This window comes from Mobula birostris, chromosome 9, assembly GCF_030028105.1.
Source record: "Mobula birostris isolate sMobBir1 chromosome 9, sMobBir1.hap1, whole genome shotgun sequence".
NCBI lineage: Eukaryota > Metazoa > Chordata > Chondrichthyes > Myliobatiformes > Myliobatidae > Mobula > Mobula birostris.
In genome coordinates this window covers 11,691,383-11,708,267 of record NC_092378.1, presented here as the reverse complement: position 1 = coordinate 11,708,267, position 16,885 = coordinate 11,691,383, and the positions used below count along the sequence as shown (strand labels likewise).

The following is a 16,885-nucleotide window of genomic DNA, read 5'->3' as shown; positions in this document are numbered from 1 at the left end:
TTTTTTCAAATTAATGATAGCAAACACTTTACACAAAATATACAGCTGATTTTAAAATTACTGCTCCCTCCAGCTATCCAAAGCTCATGCTGGCCACTCACGCGGCATGTCTACACAGCAGAAAAGCACATAATCTCCATTTCACATTGACTGCTAAAGGGTAGATGCCATTATCTCTTTAGAAAAATAAAGGAGAGAACACTTACTTTTCACCAGGATTAACAAACCAGCTGAAAGAAATTGCTGTGCTGTACGTTATTAGCAGTTACAAGTTCAGAGAATATGATTGTCCCAGGTGAACAAAATGAGGAAATGCCTATGATATGCCCTCCCGTCTCCAGTTGGCTTTGAGCCTGAAACTCAACCTCTTAAGATATTGGACCTTAAGACTCATTGTAACGAGGAAGTGAGGCACAGGTTGTGGCTAACAGGTCCAAAGATTAGGAATACAAACATGAGAAAATCTGCAGATTTTGAAAATCCAAAGCAACACACTCAAAATGCTGGAGGAATTCAGCAGGTCAGGCAGCATCTATGGAAAAGAATAAACAGTCAGTGCTTCGGGCTGAGACCCTTCTTCAGGACTTGCTTGTCTAGTTCTGAAGAAGGGTCTCGGCCCGAAACGTCAACTGTTTACTCTTTTCCATAGATGCTGTCTGGCTGCTGATTTTCTCCAGCATTTTGTGTGTGTTGCCAAAGGTGTTGAATCGGGAGAGGGTCCAATAAGAAGGAATGAACTTGAGAATTTAGAGGCAGTTGTGTGGACTGTGGGTGGAATCTGAGCCGGAGTCCATATTGGGTTCAGAATCTGCAGGATTCAGGCCTCAGGTAGAATGGTCTTTATGCATGACCATTAGGGAGAAAAACCGGTACATTTTTTAATGTTTGGTTAGAAGAGCTCCTACTTCACCTGCTGTTACATTCAGATAAGTTCAATCATCTTCTTTCATACAGACCAATTCCTCCAAGTCCAGCCTAGAAACTGATTGCCTGACTCGGGGTCAGAAAAGTGCCTGACTCTTTGCACACATAAATAAGAGCCACAAAGGTTTCTGACAGAAATCTCTTGGCCATTGTAGCGACTGTACCCTTTCAGCCAGCAATCTCTTAATCATCACACTGGGGCTTCAGTAACAATAAAAAAAAAGCACTTGAAAAAGTCTTAGAGAATTGAAACTACTGTATTTTTGCCTCAGTGCAAATCCTTGCCCTGTGGGTAAGACTGTCAATTTTTAAAAATAAAATTATGTACTGGGGTTTCATTGTTGTTGCTCCTCCCTGCGCCTTTTGCTGCATCAAGCGGCAATCTTGCCATTTCCTTAGCATGTATCTGTCTTTTACGAGGTCAAGTTGCTAGCTTGATGCTCAGCCCAGCATGGATGGAAAGCATGCAAGGAGACGGCCGGATCTGAACCTGGGACCACCGGCCGGATTTCAACCTGGGACCGCCGGCCGGATTTGAACCTGGGACCACACGCCCCGAAGTCTGGTGTGGATGTCACTACACCACCGGCTGGCTAAGGGGTTTCATAACCTAGTAAATAATTTGCAACAATATCAGTTTACATTCTTAGTTCAGTGTTCAAATTAATCCTAAATGTCTGCATATGTCATGTAAAGTTTAGAAATGAGAATTCCATACATTTGATGATTTACATTGATAAAGGGTAATCTGTGACTGAGAAACAAACGGTTTTTCTTCAAAAAAGATGATTACTTTTTTTTTCCTTATAGGGATCACTGAATACAATCTTATAGAACTAGAAATTAAGAGCTACTGGCAGGGACAGTATTTCAGTATCACTAATATGGAAAAATATAGTCTATCTACAGGATATACATGGTACATATGCCACATTCATACTCTGCGTGCTTCTGAGTGGCAATTTTGCGCAATGTAACAACATACACACAGCCAGGCAAAGCTCAATCAGAAGCTACAAGTCCGATTCAGGCATGTCAGCCATTAAGTATCCAATGCCGTAGCGGCCATTCGGAGCAGTGTCTGCTTCTGGAGTGGGGGATCCAGTCTGCTTGCGGTAAATGCTGTTACCAACCACTGGGGAGGGCATCTCACTTCGGGTTTTGCTCTGCAGGAGACTGGCGTCATCTTCCTCCAGGTTGGAGTTCTCAGTCAGGATCCGTCCTTTTTTGTAGGAGACCGAGGCCAGAGAATTGGAACCATCATCAATGAGGTTGAAATAACGAGTGATGAAGACTATAGGGACGGGGAGAACTGCCATAATGATGAGGCCGATGCAGACGGTCAAGCCCCACATTGGGAAACTCAGAAACTTTTCACCAGCCTATGAAAATTGATAGAACATTGATCAAGAAGATGGTTAAGAAAGCATATGACAGGCTTGCCTTTATCAGTCAGGGCACTGCACTCAAAAGTCAGGAAGGCTACAGTTTTATGAAACTCTAAACAAGCTGCATCTGGAGTATTGCATATATTTTTGATTGCCCCATTGCAGGAAGCACATCGAAGCTTCTTGAAAAGGTGCAGAAAAGGTTTAACAGGACGCTGCCTGGATTAGAGGGCATGTGCTATAACGAGAAGCTGGACAACTTGGGTTGTTTTTTTCTGAAGCAGCGGAGTCTGAGCGGAGATCTGATAGAAGCTTATAAGATTGTGAGAGGCATAGACAGAGTAGACAGGCAGTATCTGTCTCCCAGGGTTGAAATGTCAAAAACCAGAGGGTATGCACTTTAGGTGAGGGGGGAATATTTAAAGGAGATATGAGGGGCATGTTTTTTTGATAACACTGAGTGGTGGGTGTAGAGACAACTACGTTAGGGACTTTTAAGAGTGTTTAGATAGGCACATGAATGTGAGGATGTGAGGGAAATGGAAAGATACGGGCATTGTGCAGGCAGAAGGGATTTGTACACTTGGCAATTTGATTTAACAGATTCTGCACAACATCGTGGGTCAAGGGCCTGTTCCTCTGTTATAACTGTTCTATGCTCTGGTAACGATTCAAATCAATTGAATAATCTAATAATTGCTTCCATTACACTTCAGGCAATATATAGACGGTTTAAACAGGAGGATTAAGGTATTAAAATAACCAGTATCAATGGATCAGAGATAAGGGCAACTATTTATATTTCATTGGAACAAAATCAGGGAAAGTGTGAAGTGAGTCTGCTTCCTGATTCTGCTCTCTCCCTTCAAAATTTTACAGATTTCAATTCCAATTTACAGTTTTAAGTCACACATTCTGCAACTTTTCTGTTCAAACAACCTCGATACAATCCAACTGGCAATGGCAACAATAAATGTAGTGCATCACTTCTGCCAGTTTCAGTCACAAGATCCTGGGACATGAGCGTTGTGGGATGAAATTGAGATGGTGATGCACTATCAATTACTCCAAAAGACTGGAAGTAGAGTAAATACTGAAAGGCTTTTATTAACAGTAAATGGACCAACGTCCATGCTGAGTATCTGCCCTGGACTGAGGGAGAAGCAGTGACACAATCGCCTTTATTCAGGGGTCTGTGGGAGGAGCCACAGGAGCAGTCAGCAGAGGAGCGTGTCCAGACAGGTAACCCAGTTACAACCTATATATATGGTTTACCACAGATGGTAACTGTGAAGGTGGGGTGGCAAAAGTGGGGACAGCTGTTGCAGTACCCAAACAAAATTCACTTTGAATTACCTGCCACGCCCCATCTTAAAAGTGTTATAGATGGTAAGTTAAGCAGTCTTTTTAAAATTTACATTTGTCAATCTTGATTTTCTTAATTAATACTTCCTAAAAATTAATCTGAGAATGGCTGAAGAATTATGCTCTCTCTCAAAGAACTTGCTGAACAATTTCTTCTTCAGAAAAATATGACATACCATCCTTGATTGGAGCATGGTTTAAACTGGCGTAGTGCCAAATTTACAGTTGAACTGGCACTTTGGTACCCAATTTCAGGCAGGTTAAAAACCAAAATGAGAAAAAAATTGACATCTTAACATCTAGGCAACACTTCCACATAGATTACAAACCAGGCTATAATCTCTCTTCCAGTTGACATAATTTTATAATGTTGTGACTAATGTCAATGCTCCTACAGGATTACATGTACTAAGTGCAAAGCTACTTCTCCTTCCGATATTGGTTGTTTCTGAATTTTTGGTGCAGAGAACAATCAGGAACACTGGATCAGATGTACTGCCTATGGAATTCCCTGCTATAAATTATTTTAAAATTCATAGGTGCGAAAGAGTAATATGTACAGACACATATATGCACATGAACAAACTCACACGTGTCTGGTAGCATTCCTTGTCAGTATTACAGAGCAACATTTGATCAAAGTAACACTCACCAATTCACTTATCCAGGCATAGTAGCCTGGTGGACTTAAGCACATCTGGACGATGCTTGCTATGAGCAGAGCAATAAGAATTAGTGGAGAGACGTATTTCCATGTATAGTAGTAGTATCGGAATGGAGTAAAACCCAGCATATCCTTTAAGTCCTCCATGAACCTATGGAAACGAAACACAGTTGTGCATTATAATATGCTAGCTTGTGTTTTAATTGTAGTCAATTTGTTTTTTGCAGATAGATTTTTAATATGATTCTCTACAAATCAGCTTGTCACTTTTAAATCTGGCCTGTTGACTTTGGTGAAGTTAAGATACAAATCGAGTGTGAATCCCCGTGGGGAACTTACACACAATTTTTCACAGATCTCTTGAGAGTGCAATTGTCAGTGAGAAGGCAAATCCTTAACTTAAGACCATAAAATATAGGAGCAGAATTAGACCATTTGGCCCTTCGAGTCTGCTCTGCTACTTCAACATGGCTAATCCATTTCCCATTTCTGCCTTCTCCCTGTATGACTTCATGCCCTGACTAATCAAGAATCTATCAACCTCTGCTTTAAACATACCCAATCCTTTGAGCCCTCTCCAATGTCAATGCATCCTTTCTTAGATAAAGGGGCCCAAAACTGCTCAAAATACTCCAAATGAGACCTCACAAGTGCCTGATCAAGCCTCAACATTACATCCTTGCTTTTATATTTCAGTCCTCTTGAAACGAATGGTAACATCATAATAACCTTCCCCACCACCAGCTCAACCTGCAAATTAACCTTCAGGGAATCCATTTCCAATCAATGAATGAGTTGAGAGAGCAACAACTAAATTAGAAATAGATTCCACTAGGTTGCTCCTATGGGGTTGCAGTGAACTGCAGTTAAATAGATTAAAAGGTGTTGTGTGCAAGTGTCGCAGCAGCTCAGGTTACCAGGCCAGAATTTGCAGTCAGTAGGAAGCCAAATGTTGATTTACAGCCCAAACCTTCCTGATCCTGAAAGGGCAAGCCCTTGCCTTAACACAATGCCTCCACATGGATATGTCAGAACAAACCCCACACAAGAAACATTGGATAGCTGGCTAAGCAATGCCTGCAAATTTAGCCAGGTGTCACTCTATCAAAGACATATACTGTACATTAACAAGTTAAAGGACTTATTAACTTACATATAACTAAACACATTTATTTAAGTGAAATCAGTTAAATGTAAATTATCTAATATCTAACAAAGTTTCTCAAAACTATTTTTCACTGAAAGCCACAAGACCATAAAACATAAGAGCAGAAGTAGACCATTTGGCCCATCGTGTCTGCTCTGCCATTTCATCATGGCTGATCTATTTTTCCTCTCAGCACCGATCTTCTGCATTACCTCTGTATCCCTTCAGGCCTTGACCAATCAACCTCTGCCTTAAATATACATAAAGACTTGGCCTCCATAGCTGCCTGTGGCAAAGAATTCCACAGTTTCACCATTCCCTCACTAAAGAAATTCCTCCTCCTCTCCGTTCTAAAAGGACGTCCTTCTATTCTGAGGCTGTATCCACTCGTCTTAGACACTCCCATCATAGGAAACATTCTCTCCACATCCACTCTATCAAGACCTTTCACCATTCAATAGGTTTCAATAAGGTCACCCCTCATTCTTCTGAATTCCAGTGAACACAACCACAGAGCCATGAAACGCCCTTCATATGACAAGCCATTCAATCCTGGAATTGTTTTCATGAACCTCCTTTGAACCCTCTCCAGTTTCAGCACATTCTTTCTCAGATAAGGGGCCCAAACCTGCTCACAATGCTCCAAGTGAGGCCTCAACAGTGCTTTATAAAGTTTCAACATTATACTCTTGCTTTGTACTCTTGTCCTCTTGAAATGAATGCTAACATTGCATTTGCCTTCTTCGCCACAGACTCAACCTGCAAATTAACCTTTAGGGAATCCTGCACAAGGACTCCCAAATCCCTTTGCACCTCAGATTTTCGTATTTCCTCTCCATTTAGAAAATGGACAACCCTTTCATTTTTGGCCTGCTGAGTTCACCAGCAATTTTTATGTGTGTTGCTTGAAATTACAGCATCTGCAAATTTTCTTGTGGTTGCCTTTCATTTTTTCTACCAAAGTGAATAACCATACACTTCCCAACATTGTATTCCATCTACCATTTCTTTGACCATTCTTCTAATCTAAGTCCTTCTGTCGCCTTTTTATTTTCTCAAAATTACCTGCCCCTCCATTTATTTTCATATCATCTGCAAACTTTGCAACAAAGCCATCAATACCATCATCCAAATCAGTGACATATAACGTAAACAGAATTGGTTCCAACACAGACCCCTGTGGAATGCCACTAGTCACTGGAAGCCAACCAGAAAAAGTTCCTTTTATTCCCACTCTTTGTCTCCTGCCAATCAGCCACTGCTATATCCATGCTAGAATGTCTTCTGTAACACCACGGACTCGTAGCTTGTTAACCAGCACCATGTGTGACACCTTGTCAAAGGCCCTCAGAAAATCCAAGTACACAACATCAACCAAATTTCCTTTGTCTATCCTGTTTGTTACTTCTTCAAACAATTCCAATAGATTTGTCAGGCAAGATTTTCCCTTGAGGAAACCATGCTAACTATGGCCTATTTTATCATGTGCCTCCAAGTACCCCAAAACCACATTCATAACAATCAGCTCCAACATCTTCCCAACCACTGAGTTCAGACTAACTGGCCTATAATTTCCTTTCCTCTGCCTCTCTCCCTTCTTGAAGAGTGGAGTGACATTTGTAATTTTCCAGTCTTCCAGAACCATTCTAGAATCAAGTGATTCTTCAAAGGTCATTACTAATGCCTCCGCAATCTCTCCAGCCACCTCCTTCAGAACCCTGGGGTGTACACCATCTGGTCCAGCTGACTTATCTACCTTCATACCTTTCAGTTTTCAGGAATTTTCTCCCTAGTAATGGTAACTTCATACACTTCATGTCCCTGACACCTGGACCTTCCACCATACTGCTAGTGTCTTCCACAGTAAAGACTGATGCAAAATATTTATTCAGTTTGTCCGCCATTTCCTTGTCCATCATTACTACCTCTCCAGCATTGTTTTCCAATGGGTCAATAAACACTCTCACCTCTCTTTTACACTTTTATGTATCTGGAGAAACTTTTGGTATCCCCTTTAATATTATTGGCTAGCTTACTTTCATATTCCATCTTTAACTTCTTAATGATTTTTTTTAATTGCCTTCTGTGTGTATTTAAAAGTTTCCCAATCCTCTAACTTCCCATTAATTTCTGCTCTATTATATGCCCTCTCTTTGGCTTTTATGTTGGCTTTGACTTCTCTTGTTAGCTGTTTATTCTCATTTATACCATCAAATGAGACAACGTTTCTCTGGACCAGGGTGAAAATCACAGTAGTACATATAACACACAGTAATAGGAAAGTAAGAATTATATCTACAATTAAATTATGCATAAGTAAACTAAGTAAAGTGCATAAATTAAATATGTAGGGATCAGAACAAGTCAACTGGTGACACTTCAAATACGATGTGGCAGGGAGTTCAGAAGCCTAATGGCCTGAGGGAAGAAACTGTTTCCCATCCTGATGGTTCTTGTCTTCATGCATCGGAGTCTCCTGCCTGATGGTAGAAAGTCAAAGAGAATGCTGGATGGATGCATAGGATCCCTGATCATACTAAGGGCCCTGCGTATGCAGCGATCCTGATAAATATTCCCGATGGATGGTAGGGAGACCTCAGGGATATCACTATAACACTATAATGGAGACACACAAAGGACAACTTGTGCTCCTGCTGCTGAAAAGGCCTTGTACAATGAATATATAAAGTAAAGTAAGAAGGCGTAATGTGAAGAATTAATTACATTTTCAGTTATCCATTTCCTTTGTTATACATTTTACCAAATGAAGTAAAATTATCATCGGGGTGTGGATGCGTACTTATCTGTGCCATAAACCCAAGCAACAGCGACGTTCTCCAGGATAACCACAATCAGAAGGGGCAGGGTAGCTGAGTAATCATCAAACATGGTAACGAAGTAGTTTCCAGAGCGCTGTACAAAGACCAGGCCAATACCGAAAGCTATGAGACAACAGCCAACTAGAGCAAAGAAAAATAGATATTATGGAGCTGACAGGCGGCCAAGGTACATTGCAAATCAGCTACAAATAAGCTGACTGTAATCCTCTAATTGCTAGCAGGGTAAGCATGAAAAGGAGGCAGAATTTGAAAATCGCAAGCCTTTTCCGCACAGTGTTTGCAGAATAAAGGCACCAGTGTTTCTTGTCCAAAACCTTTCACGACTCCACACTGGAAATAAAATTTATACATTGTCCACTGTGAGACTCTCAATACTTATTTTATTCACGTACGGAGATGGGAACAGAGCTCACTCTTGTTGGCTGATTTGGAATTTAAAGTATAGCTCTCAAGTCGGAGCTGAACAATGAAATGCTGAAACTTTAATATAATTCCCATGCAAGATAGAACCCCCGGATCAACAAAGGTAAACTGCATGAGCAAGCTTTTAGCTAACTCAGCAAACAATAACCATTTTGTAACAAAGATCCTGTTGGATTTTCATAATTTTCGAAGGGGTTGCTAGTAATCAGCATACAGCACACGGAGCTGAAGGGGGGTGTGGAATTTGAGAGGTTTTATCAGGCCACTGTTGAGTCCTGTCGACCTCAGTCTCAGCATCACAAAACACTGGGCCACAGGCCATGAATAAAACATAAGGGGCTGTCTGGAGTCTGGACCACGATGGGAGGTGCTGGCAAGGTCCATTTATGTTATGTTTAGATTGGGTAATGGCATGCAGTCTAGATCTCCCAAACAATGGAGTAATGGGCAGTTCTCTTAATTTTCAATGTATATATGACAGTATCGGACATTGTTGTACTTCATTTAATTGTACTTACAAACACACACAAACTTGAAGATGCACTGACGTATGCCCGCAGGAAAACTCATCTCAGGGTTGTCTAATGTGACATATATGTACTTTGATAATAAAATTTACTTTGAACTTTGATATATCCAGTAAGAAACATCTACATGAAAGGCTGTCGTAGGAAAGCAGCACCCGTCATCAAGAGATCCACACCACCCAGGCCATGCTCTTTTCCTGCCACTGCCATCAGGTAGAAGGTGCAAGAGCCTCAGGACTCACACCTCCAGGTTCAGGAACAGTTACTACCCTTCAACCATTAGGCTCTTGTACCAAAGGGGAGAACTACACTCACTTGCCCATCCATTGAAATGTTTCCATAACCAATGATCTCTTTTTTTAAGGACTCTCTACCTTGTTATTTCATGTTCTCATTATCTATTGTTATTCACTTATATTTGCAATTGCAAAGTTTGATGTCTTCTGGTTGACCTTCTATTAATCCTGTTATAGTTACTAATCTATAGATTTACTGAGGAGGCCGACAGGAAAAGGAAGCTCAGGTTGTATGTGGTGGCATACGTATACTTTGAACTTTGACAGAAACTTTGAAGGAAGTCTCCTTAAGTCGTATCCATATTCATTCACCTTCCATATTACCTAAGCTGAATTTTCTTGATGCATGCAATTTTTGTTAAGGAGTAAAACTTTGGAAGAGTCACTTCATGACCTTTCTACTCACTGGTCAAGATTTCTTTGCGTACTTTGAACGTATCCACCAGTGGTGTGAGTATTCCTTCAATGGTGCCGAACATGCTGCCCAAGCCTAGGTTTACCAGCATTAGGAAGAACAACACTGACCAGAAAGGGGATGCTGGGAAATGAGTCATGGCCTCAGTGAAGGCAATAAAGGCTAAACCAGTACCTTGTACAGCCTGCAAAACACAGTGGAAGATTAAGTAAGACATTACACTTGCACACTATGACATTACAGCAGAACAGCAGCTTTATGCATAGGTCATATGAAGAGCATTTGATGACTCTGGGCCTGTATTCACTGGAATTCAGAAGAATGAGGGGTGACTTCATTGAAACCTATTGAATGTTGATAGGCCTCGATAGAGTGGATGTGGACAAGATGCTTCCTATGGTGGGAGGGTCCAGGACCAAAGCACACAGCCTCAGGATAGAAGGGCGTCTTTTACAAATGGAGATAAGGATGCATTTCTTTAGGCAGAATGGTGACTCTGTGGAACTCGTTGTCACATGTGCCTGTGGAAACCAAGTTATTGGGCATATTTAGGGAAGAGGTTGATAGATTCTTGATTGGTCAGGGCATGAAGGGATACGGGGAGGAGGCGTGAGATTGAGGCTGAGAGGGAAAATGGATCAGCCATGATGAAATGGTGGAGCAGACCCGATGGGCCAAATGGCCGATTTCAGCTCCTGTATCTTATGGCCTTTTGGTCTATATCATTTTCTTAGGGCATCAGAGATATAGGGGTAAATCTGATGCTTTGCTACCCACTAGCCTTGGATGGTTCCACAGATTATAATCCTGCAGCCCTCTAAAGACAAAGACAATTTGCTGCTCAGGCACCTGAATACTGAACAGCTAAACAGGTTCAAAGCTGTTCAGTCATTTCCACCTTTGTTGTCTGTTAGAGCATACTCTGGACTTAAGGTGTAGAGCAGTATATCAACTTCAGCAACCAAACTTTAGATGTGAATGTGGATTGTAGATTATATTTAAAATTCAGCTCTGGACAGTAGATTCCTAGAGCCAAGAATTGCAGTTAACAGGAAAACCAGACAATGCTGATTTAATATTCATTTTGGGAGTCTGGCGTGTGGGTGCAAGGAAGGAGGTGTGAAAGTTATATGTAATTCAAAGAAAGCATTGTAGATAAATAGTAAATATAGAAACGTCCTTTGATCTTTAGCATGTAATAAGTGTAATATCGGGTCGAACAGTCCTCTTCCTCTGAAAGGGCCTTAACTTGTTGCCTGCTATGTCTCATTTTGTTGACTAAAAGACTTCTTCATAACTATCAGCTGCATCTCTCTGGTGATTTTGTTCACACTACAACGTCATCTATCACCAACAAACATTTACTTAACTTAGATACACATAATCCTGATATATAAGATTATGGTTATTTATTCTCATTAATATCTGAAATGCCTGCTTCGCTGCCATTGCTACTGTGAGATCGAGAATCTCCAGAGGGGAAGGACCCAAATCCTTGGCTTTGCCTATTGCCAGGGCTGGGGTCAAAGCCCTCGGCAGAAACAGTGCTCGGTGCTTGGTGTCGGAGGGCTGGTCGGAGGCTCGAAGTTTTCCGACGGACTCCAGTCAGTTGTGGTCGGGTACTTCGAGGGTGCTGCATCGGCAAGTTTGAGGTTCATGGCAGGAAGAGGGTTTCTCTTCCTTCTACCGTCTGCGTGAGATGATGGGACTTTCGAGAGACTTTGAGACTTTTTTTTACTGTGCCCATGGTCTGTTCTTTATCAAATTACGGTATTGCTTTGCACTGTTGTAACTATATGTCACAATTATGTGGTTTTTGTCAGTTTTTTTTAGTCTTGGATTGTCTTGTGTTTCTGTGATATCATTCTGGAGGAACACTGTATCATTTCTTAATGCATGCATTACTAAATGAAAATAAAAGAGGACTGCGTGTCCTCATAATCTAATCTAATCATCTAATAGCTCATCATTGTGCCATTATTTCTGCCTGTCTACTTGGTGCAGATGTTCACTGACATCAAATTAAGTGGATGAAGACCCTTTCTCAAGTTCATCTCTACCCAGATAATGTGATCGTCCCCACCCAAACAAAAAGCTGGAACAACTGCAGCACTCTGACCCTACTCAGTTTAATTATTAACTGACCTGGTTAAGTTCATCCTCCAGTTGACATGAATCCAAACCTAACTTCTGAAAGTCTTCTTCTTTCACTTCCTTGATGATGTTGTACATCTGATGGTAATCGGTGGCTGAAACATCGGACAGATTAACGTGGTGAGGGATGAGATCATGACTGATAACTCCTGCCTTCAGCATTTCCAGGATCTTGTCTGTATTTCTGCAACGTAACCAACAGGACTTCATCAAATTGAGGAAGAGCGCTCATACTTGGGCAAAAACATGCTCATCGTCATTCAACAGCACCCACCTAGCAACACACTTCTCATTTATTATATTTGCCTTGAAGCCCAAGACAGCAAACACCACAAGCGTTGCTAAGATAGATGTGAAGAAATTGATCAAGGACACGAGGACTGCATCAAAATGGCAGTTGTTGTTACGTTTGTTGTAGCTGGAGAAAGCAATCACACCTCCAAATCCCAGGCCAAGAGCAAAGAACACTTGTGTTGCAGCTCCTCTCCAGACCTGAGGATCCAACATGATCTCCAGCTGTGACGAAGAAAACAACGTGTGAGTAATCCACAGTTCAACTTCAGTCATCACTGCAAAAGGAACCCAATCAAAATGCCGGAATCTAAATTGATAAAATTGAAGAAATAAATCAAATATTAAATGAAGATCATCTGGAAACACTTTAAAAATACGCAGTGGATCTCTCCTGATATTTGTATTGGATCGAGTTTCCTCACCTTTTGGATTTAGTGATCTACAGCAAGATAACAGGCCTTTCTGGCCCAACAAGCCCATGCCACCCAATTCCACCCGTGTGTCCTGTACATCTGTGGAATGTGGGAGGAAACCAGAGCATTCGGAGAAAACCCACATGGTTACGGGAAGAATGTACAAACTCATTAACAACAGCAGAGTGGAAAAAGACTTTTGCTACTGGACACTGCGGAGATTTCAATCCAATTGCTGATAACACAGAAGTTTGTTCAGAATGCCTTCTTCCACTGACTAAACTTAGTAGCTTTCTATCAGCAGGTGTTCCCAACCTAGGACCCAGGGACCCCTCAGTTCATAGCAGGGGTCCATGGCATAAAAAAGGTTGGAAACCCCCCACACTAAAGCAATAATAGGAATAATTTCTGTGAGTTCCTGCAGGCTTTTTGCATTCGATGGGAGTCATGTTTATATTATTGTGCATGAGTTGTGTGACCTCTGTAAAAGTAGAGAAGGGAAAATGGTTCTCCTTGTAAACCAGGTTGGAAGAGCGAGGTACCCAACAAAGTTCCCTCTAATTTGAAATTACCAGTGTGTGCAAAAATCTTACGCTGTGCAAATTTTTACCCCGTGACAACAACATGTGCACACTGAATCTTTAAGTGGAAGTAAACCTGAAGGATATTAAGCTGCCAAATCCAGTCTGATGTACATTGTTTAAAAGAAATAAAACTACATGAGAAACCAGAAAAGATAACGTGATTGTATATAATCATGAAATATACTTAACATGCCAATGAGGTAGAGGGTGACAAAAGTTTAAATTCCTCAGTGCGCTAGGACACGCACATGCACACGCCTCAGAGGGAACATTGGTACCCAACATAGCTCTGATCCTGACGGCCAACTTAGTAAGTGGCTACGTTAAACTGTGCATAGGCTTGGCGCTTGCAAACACTAGGAGTCACCATGTGACGAAGTCACAGGAAAGCACAGCATGTAATCAGGCCTTTCAGCCTATCTAGTCCATGCTGAACCATTTAAAGTGCCTACTCCCATTGATCTGCACCGGGGCCATAGCCCTCCATACCCCTAACATCCATGCACCTATCCAAACTTAAGTGTTGAGATTGAACTTGCGTGTACCACTTGTGCTGACAGCTTGTTCCGCACTGTCTTGACCCTCTGAGTGAAGAAGCTTCCCCTTAAACGTTTCACCTTTCACTCTTAATCATGACCTTTGGTTGTAGTTCCATCCAACCTTAGTTGAAAAAGCCTGCTTGCATTTACCCTATCTATACCCCTCAATTTTGTATACCACGATTAAATCTCCTCTCAATCTTCTATGTTCCAAGACATAAAGTCCTAACCTATTCAATCTTTCCTCACAACTCAGGTCCTCCAGACCCAGCAACATCCTTGTAAATTTTCACTGTACTCTTTCAAACTTATTTGCATCTTTCCTGTAGATGGATGACCAAAACTGCACACATACTCCAAACAGGGTCTCACCGTTATCTTGTGTGACTTCAACATAACATCCCACGTGCTGAAGTTCTGCTTGTATTACGAAGGCTTGGCCTGGTCCAATTGTCATACAATGTTCCATTCGCTTAGGCCTCACTACACTACCCATCCTTCATTAAAAAAAGTTACTGCACAAAAACACCTTTGTTAACAGATCTATCAGCCAGGGTCCTGTAGAAAAGGGGCATAATTGCTCCTGCGGGGTAGTTTCCTGAGCAAAGTGCTCAAGCCATAATGCCTAATCACTGAAATCTCACAAACAAGCTGGCGTGAGAGGGGCCTTTGCCATCAGTTCCTCTGTGGATAGCTGTACACTGCCCCTCATACAGCAGCCGTGTGGAGGAGACCACACCCATCCTGGTTATGGGCTGTTTGTCCCAGCCCCATCAGGGAAGAGCCTACATAGCATCCAATCGGCTTAAAACACTTACTTACCCCAAGCCGTCAGACTGATCAACACCTCCACCTACTGACCCACGCCATCACTCCTCACCACTAAAATCATCCATAATCAGCCACTCCTATCCACAGCCCAGCAGCATCCTCCATTCCCCCCCCCCCCCCCCCGGCACTTTATGCTTACACTTCACACCTACACACTACTGTAACGTCACAGTGAGCACGGCGCTATTACAGCTCCGGGCGCCAGAGTTCAGAGTTCAATCCCAGTGTCACCTGTAAGGAGTCCGAATGTCCTCCCTGTGGAATGTGTGTATTTTCTCCGGCTGCTCCCGTTTCCTCCCACAGTCCAGTAAGTTGGTCTTTGCAAACTGCCCCATGATTAGACTAGGATTAAGTCGGGAGGTTGCTGGGCAGTGCAGCTCGTAGAGCCAGAAAGGTCGATTCTACACTGTATCTCAACAAACAAATAAATAATACCAACACTGACACAGTCACCATCTTTTCATTTGCTCTGCTGCCACCTTGAAGAGTTTCTTTTGTCAAAAGTCACTGTGTCACTTCCTCATTTCCTGTCAACCACCTTATGTACAGGTTCACCTGCACCTAGTGTCCCGCTATTTACTGTTCATTCAGTCACTCTATGTGTACTGTATAAGCTAATCTTACGCATATACAGCTACACTCAGTTACTTGTATGTTATGTTTTACAGGATTGCTTTTACATTTATATTTATTGTGTTTTTTTAATGCAGCATCGGATCCAGAGTGACAAAAACTTTGTTCTTCTTTTCCCTCGGGTACTGAAGAATGACAATAAACAATCTTGTACAATTGTTCATCTCCTTCTGGCAAGAAGACCTGGAAAGGGATGCAGTGGATCTTAACGAGATTCACCCAGGCCAGAGGTAGACTGTTCCTAGGGACACAAATTTGTTGATCTTCCAGTGCAAGGAGATATCTGACTGGCTCAGTCTAGGGTCCATGAATAACTGTTGTGGGATACAGAGAAGCGCAGTGAGGCCACTGCAAAGGTTTCTTGGGGGAGGACTACAGCTTAGGGTCTTGCCACTACGGGACACTGAGGTGTTGTACCCTATATAACAGCATCACAAATGCTTCACTGATGAGATGCTTAAAGAAGAAATGATTCCGGGGTTGAAAAGTTTGTCATATGAAGAGCATTTGAAGATTCAGGGCCTGTACTCACGGACCTCAATGAAACCTATCAAGTATTAAAAGGCCTCAATAGAGTGGATGTGGAGAATGTTTCTTATGGTGGGAGAGTCTAAGGTCAGAGGATACAGCCTCAAAGTAGAGGCACGTCCTTTCAGACAGAGATGAGGAATTTCTTTAGCCTGAGAGGGTAGAATTTATTGTCACAGGTGACTGTGGAGACAAGTCATTGGGTATATTTAATGTAGATGTTGATAGATTCTTCATTAGTCAGGGCATGAAGGGATATGGGGAGAAGGCAGGAGATTGGGACTGGGAGGAAAAATGGATCAGTTATGATAAAATCACCTAATTCTACTCCTATATCTAATGGTCTTATGATCTTATTTATGGCATTTGTACATTGTCAGAGAATGCTTTGAATTGCTTGATAAAATGAACTTAGATGACGTCCTAATTAGATTTAATCTACATAATAAAGTATATTTACAGATGAATAGAACATGCTGGGAATTGTATACACCATTGTGTCTGACCACTTAGTGTTCTCCAAATTCCAGAACCCCCTTGAGAGATGTGTACCATACAAAACACTGGTGGGGAGTCCCTACCAAAAAGCTGGTCTCAAAATTTCTATGTATTAAAAGTAGATATCACCATCATTATGTGCCGTGCCGTACGACATGGGTGCTCATGGTCTTTGACCATGATTATTTTTGACAAATTTTTCCACAGAAGTGCTTTGCTATTGTCTTCTTTTGGGTAGTGTCTTTACTAGAGAGGTGACCCAGCCATTATCAATACTCTGCAGAGACTGTCTGTCTGACATCAATGATTGCATAAGACCATAAGACATAAGAGCAGAATTAGGCCATCTGGCCCATCGGGTCTTCTCTCCCATTCAATCATGACTGATCCTTTTTTCTTCTCCTCCTCAACCCCAGTACCTG

The 16,885-nt window shown here is 41.8% G+C and overlaps 1 protein-coding gene across 1 annotated transcript in view; it reads right to left on the bottom strand.

The window, feature by feature from the left end:
• Positions 1-697: 697 nt before the first annotated feature.
• The window catches only part of slc6a15 (solute carrier family 6 member 15), a 48,799-nt gene continuing 32,611 nt past the window's right edge, over positions 698-16,885 (bottom strand). The window contains exons 7-12 of the mRNA XM_072269328.1: positions 12,418-12,659; positions 12,135-12,327; positions 9,981-10,173; positions 8,289-8,448; positions 4,330-4,492; positions 698-2,306 (exon numbers count right to left, since the gene is read on the bottom strand). Of these exons, the coding sequence (XP_072125429.1) occupies positions 1,938-2,306; positions 4,330-4,492; positions 8,289-8,448; positions 9,981-10,173; positions 12,135-12,327; positions 12,418-12,659 (1,320 nt within the window). The 3' untranslated portion in view covers positions 698-1,937. The remainder of the gene's footprint in view (positions 2,307-4,329; positions 4,493-8,288; positions 8,449-9,980; positions 10,174-12,134; positions 12,328-12,417; positions 12,660-16,885) is intronic.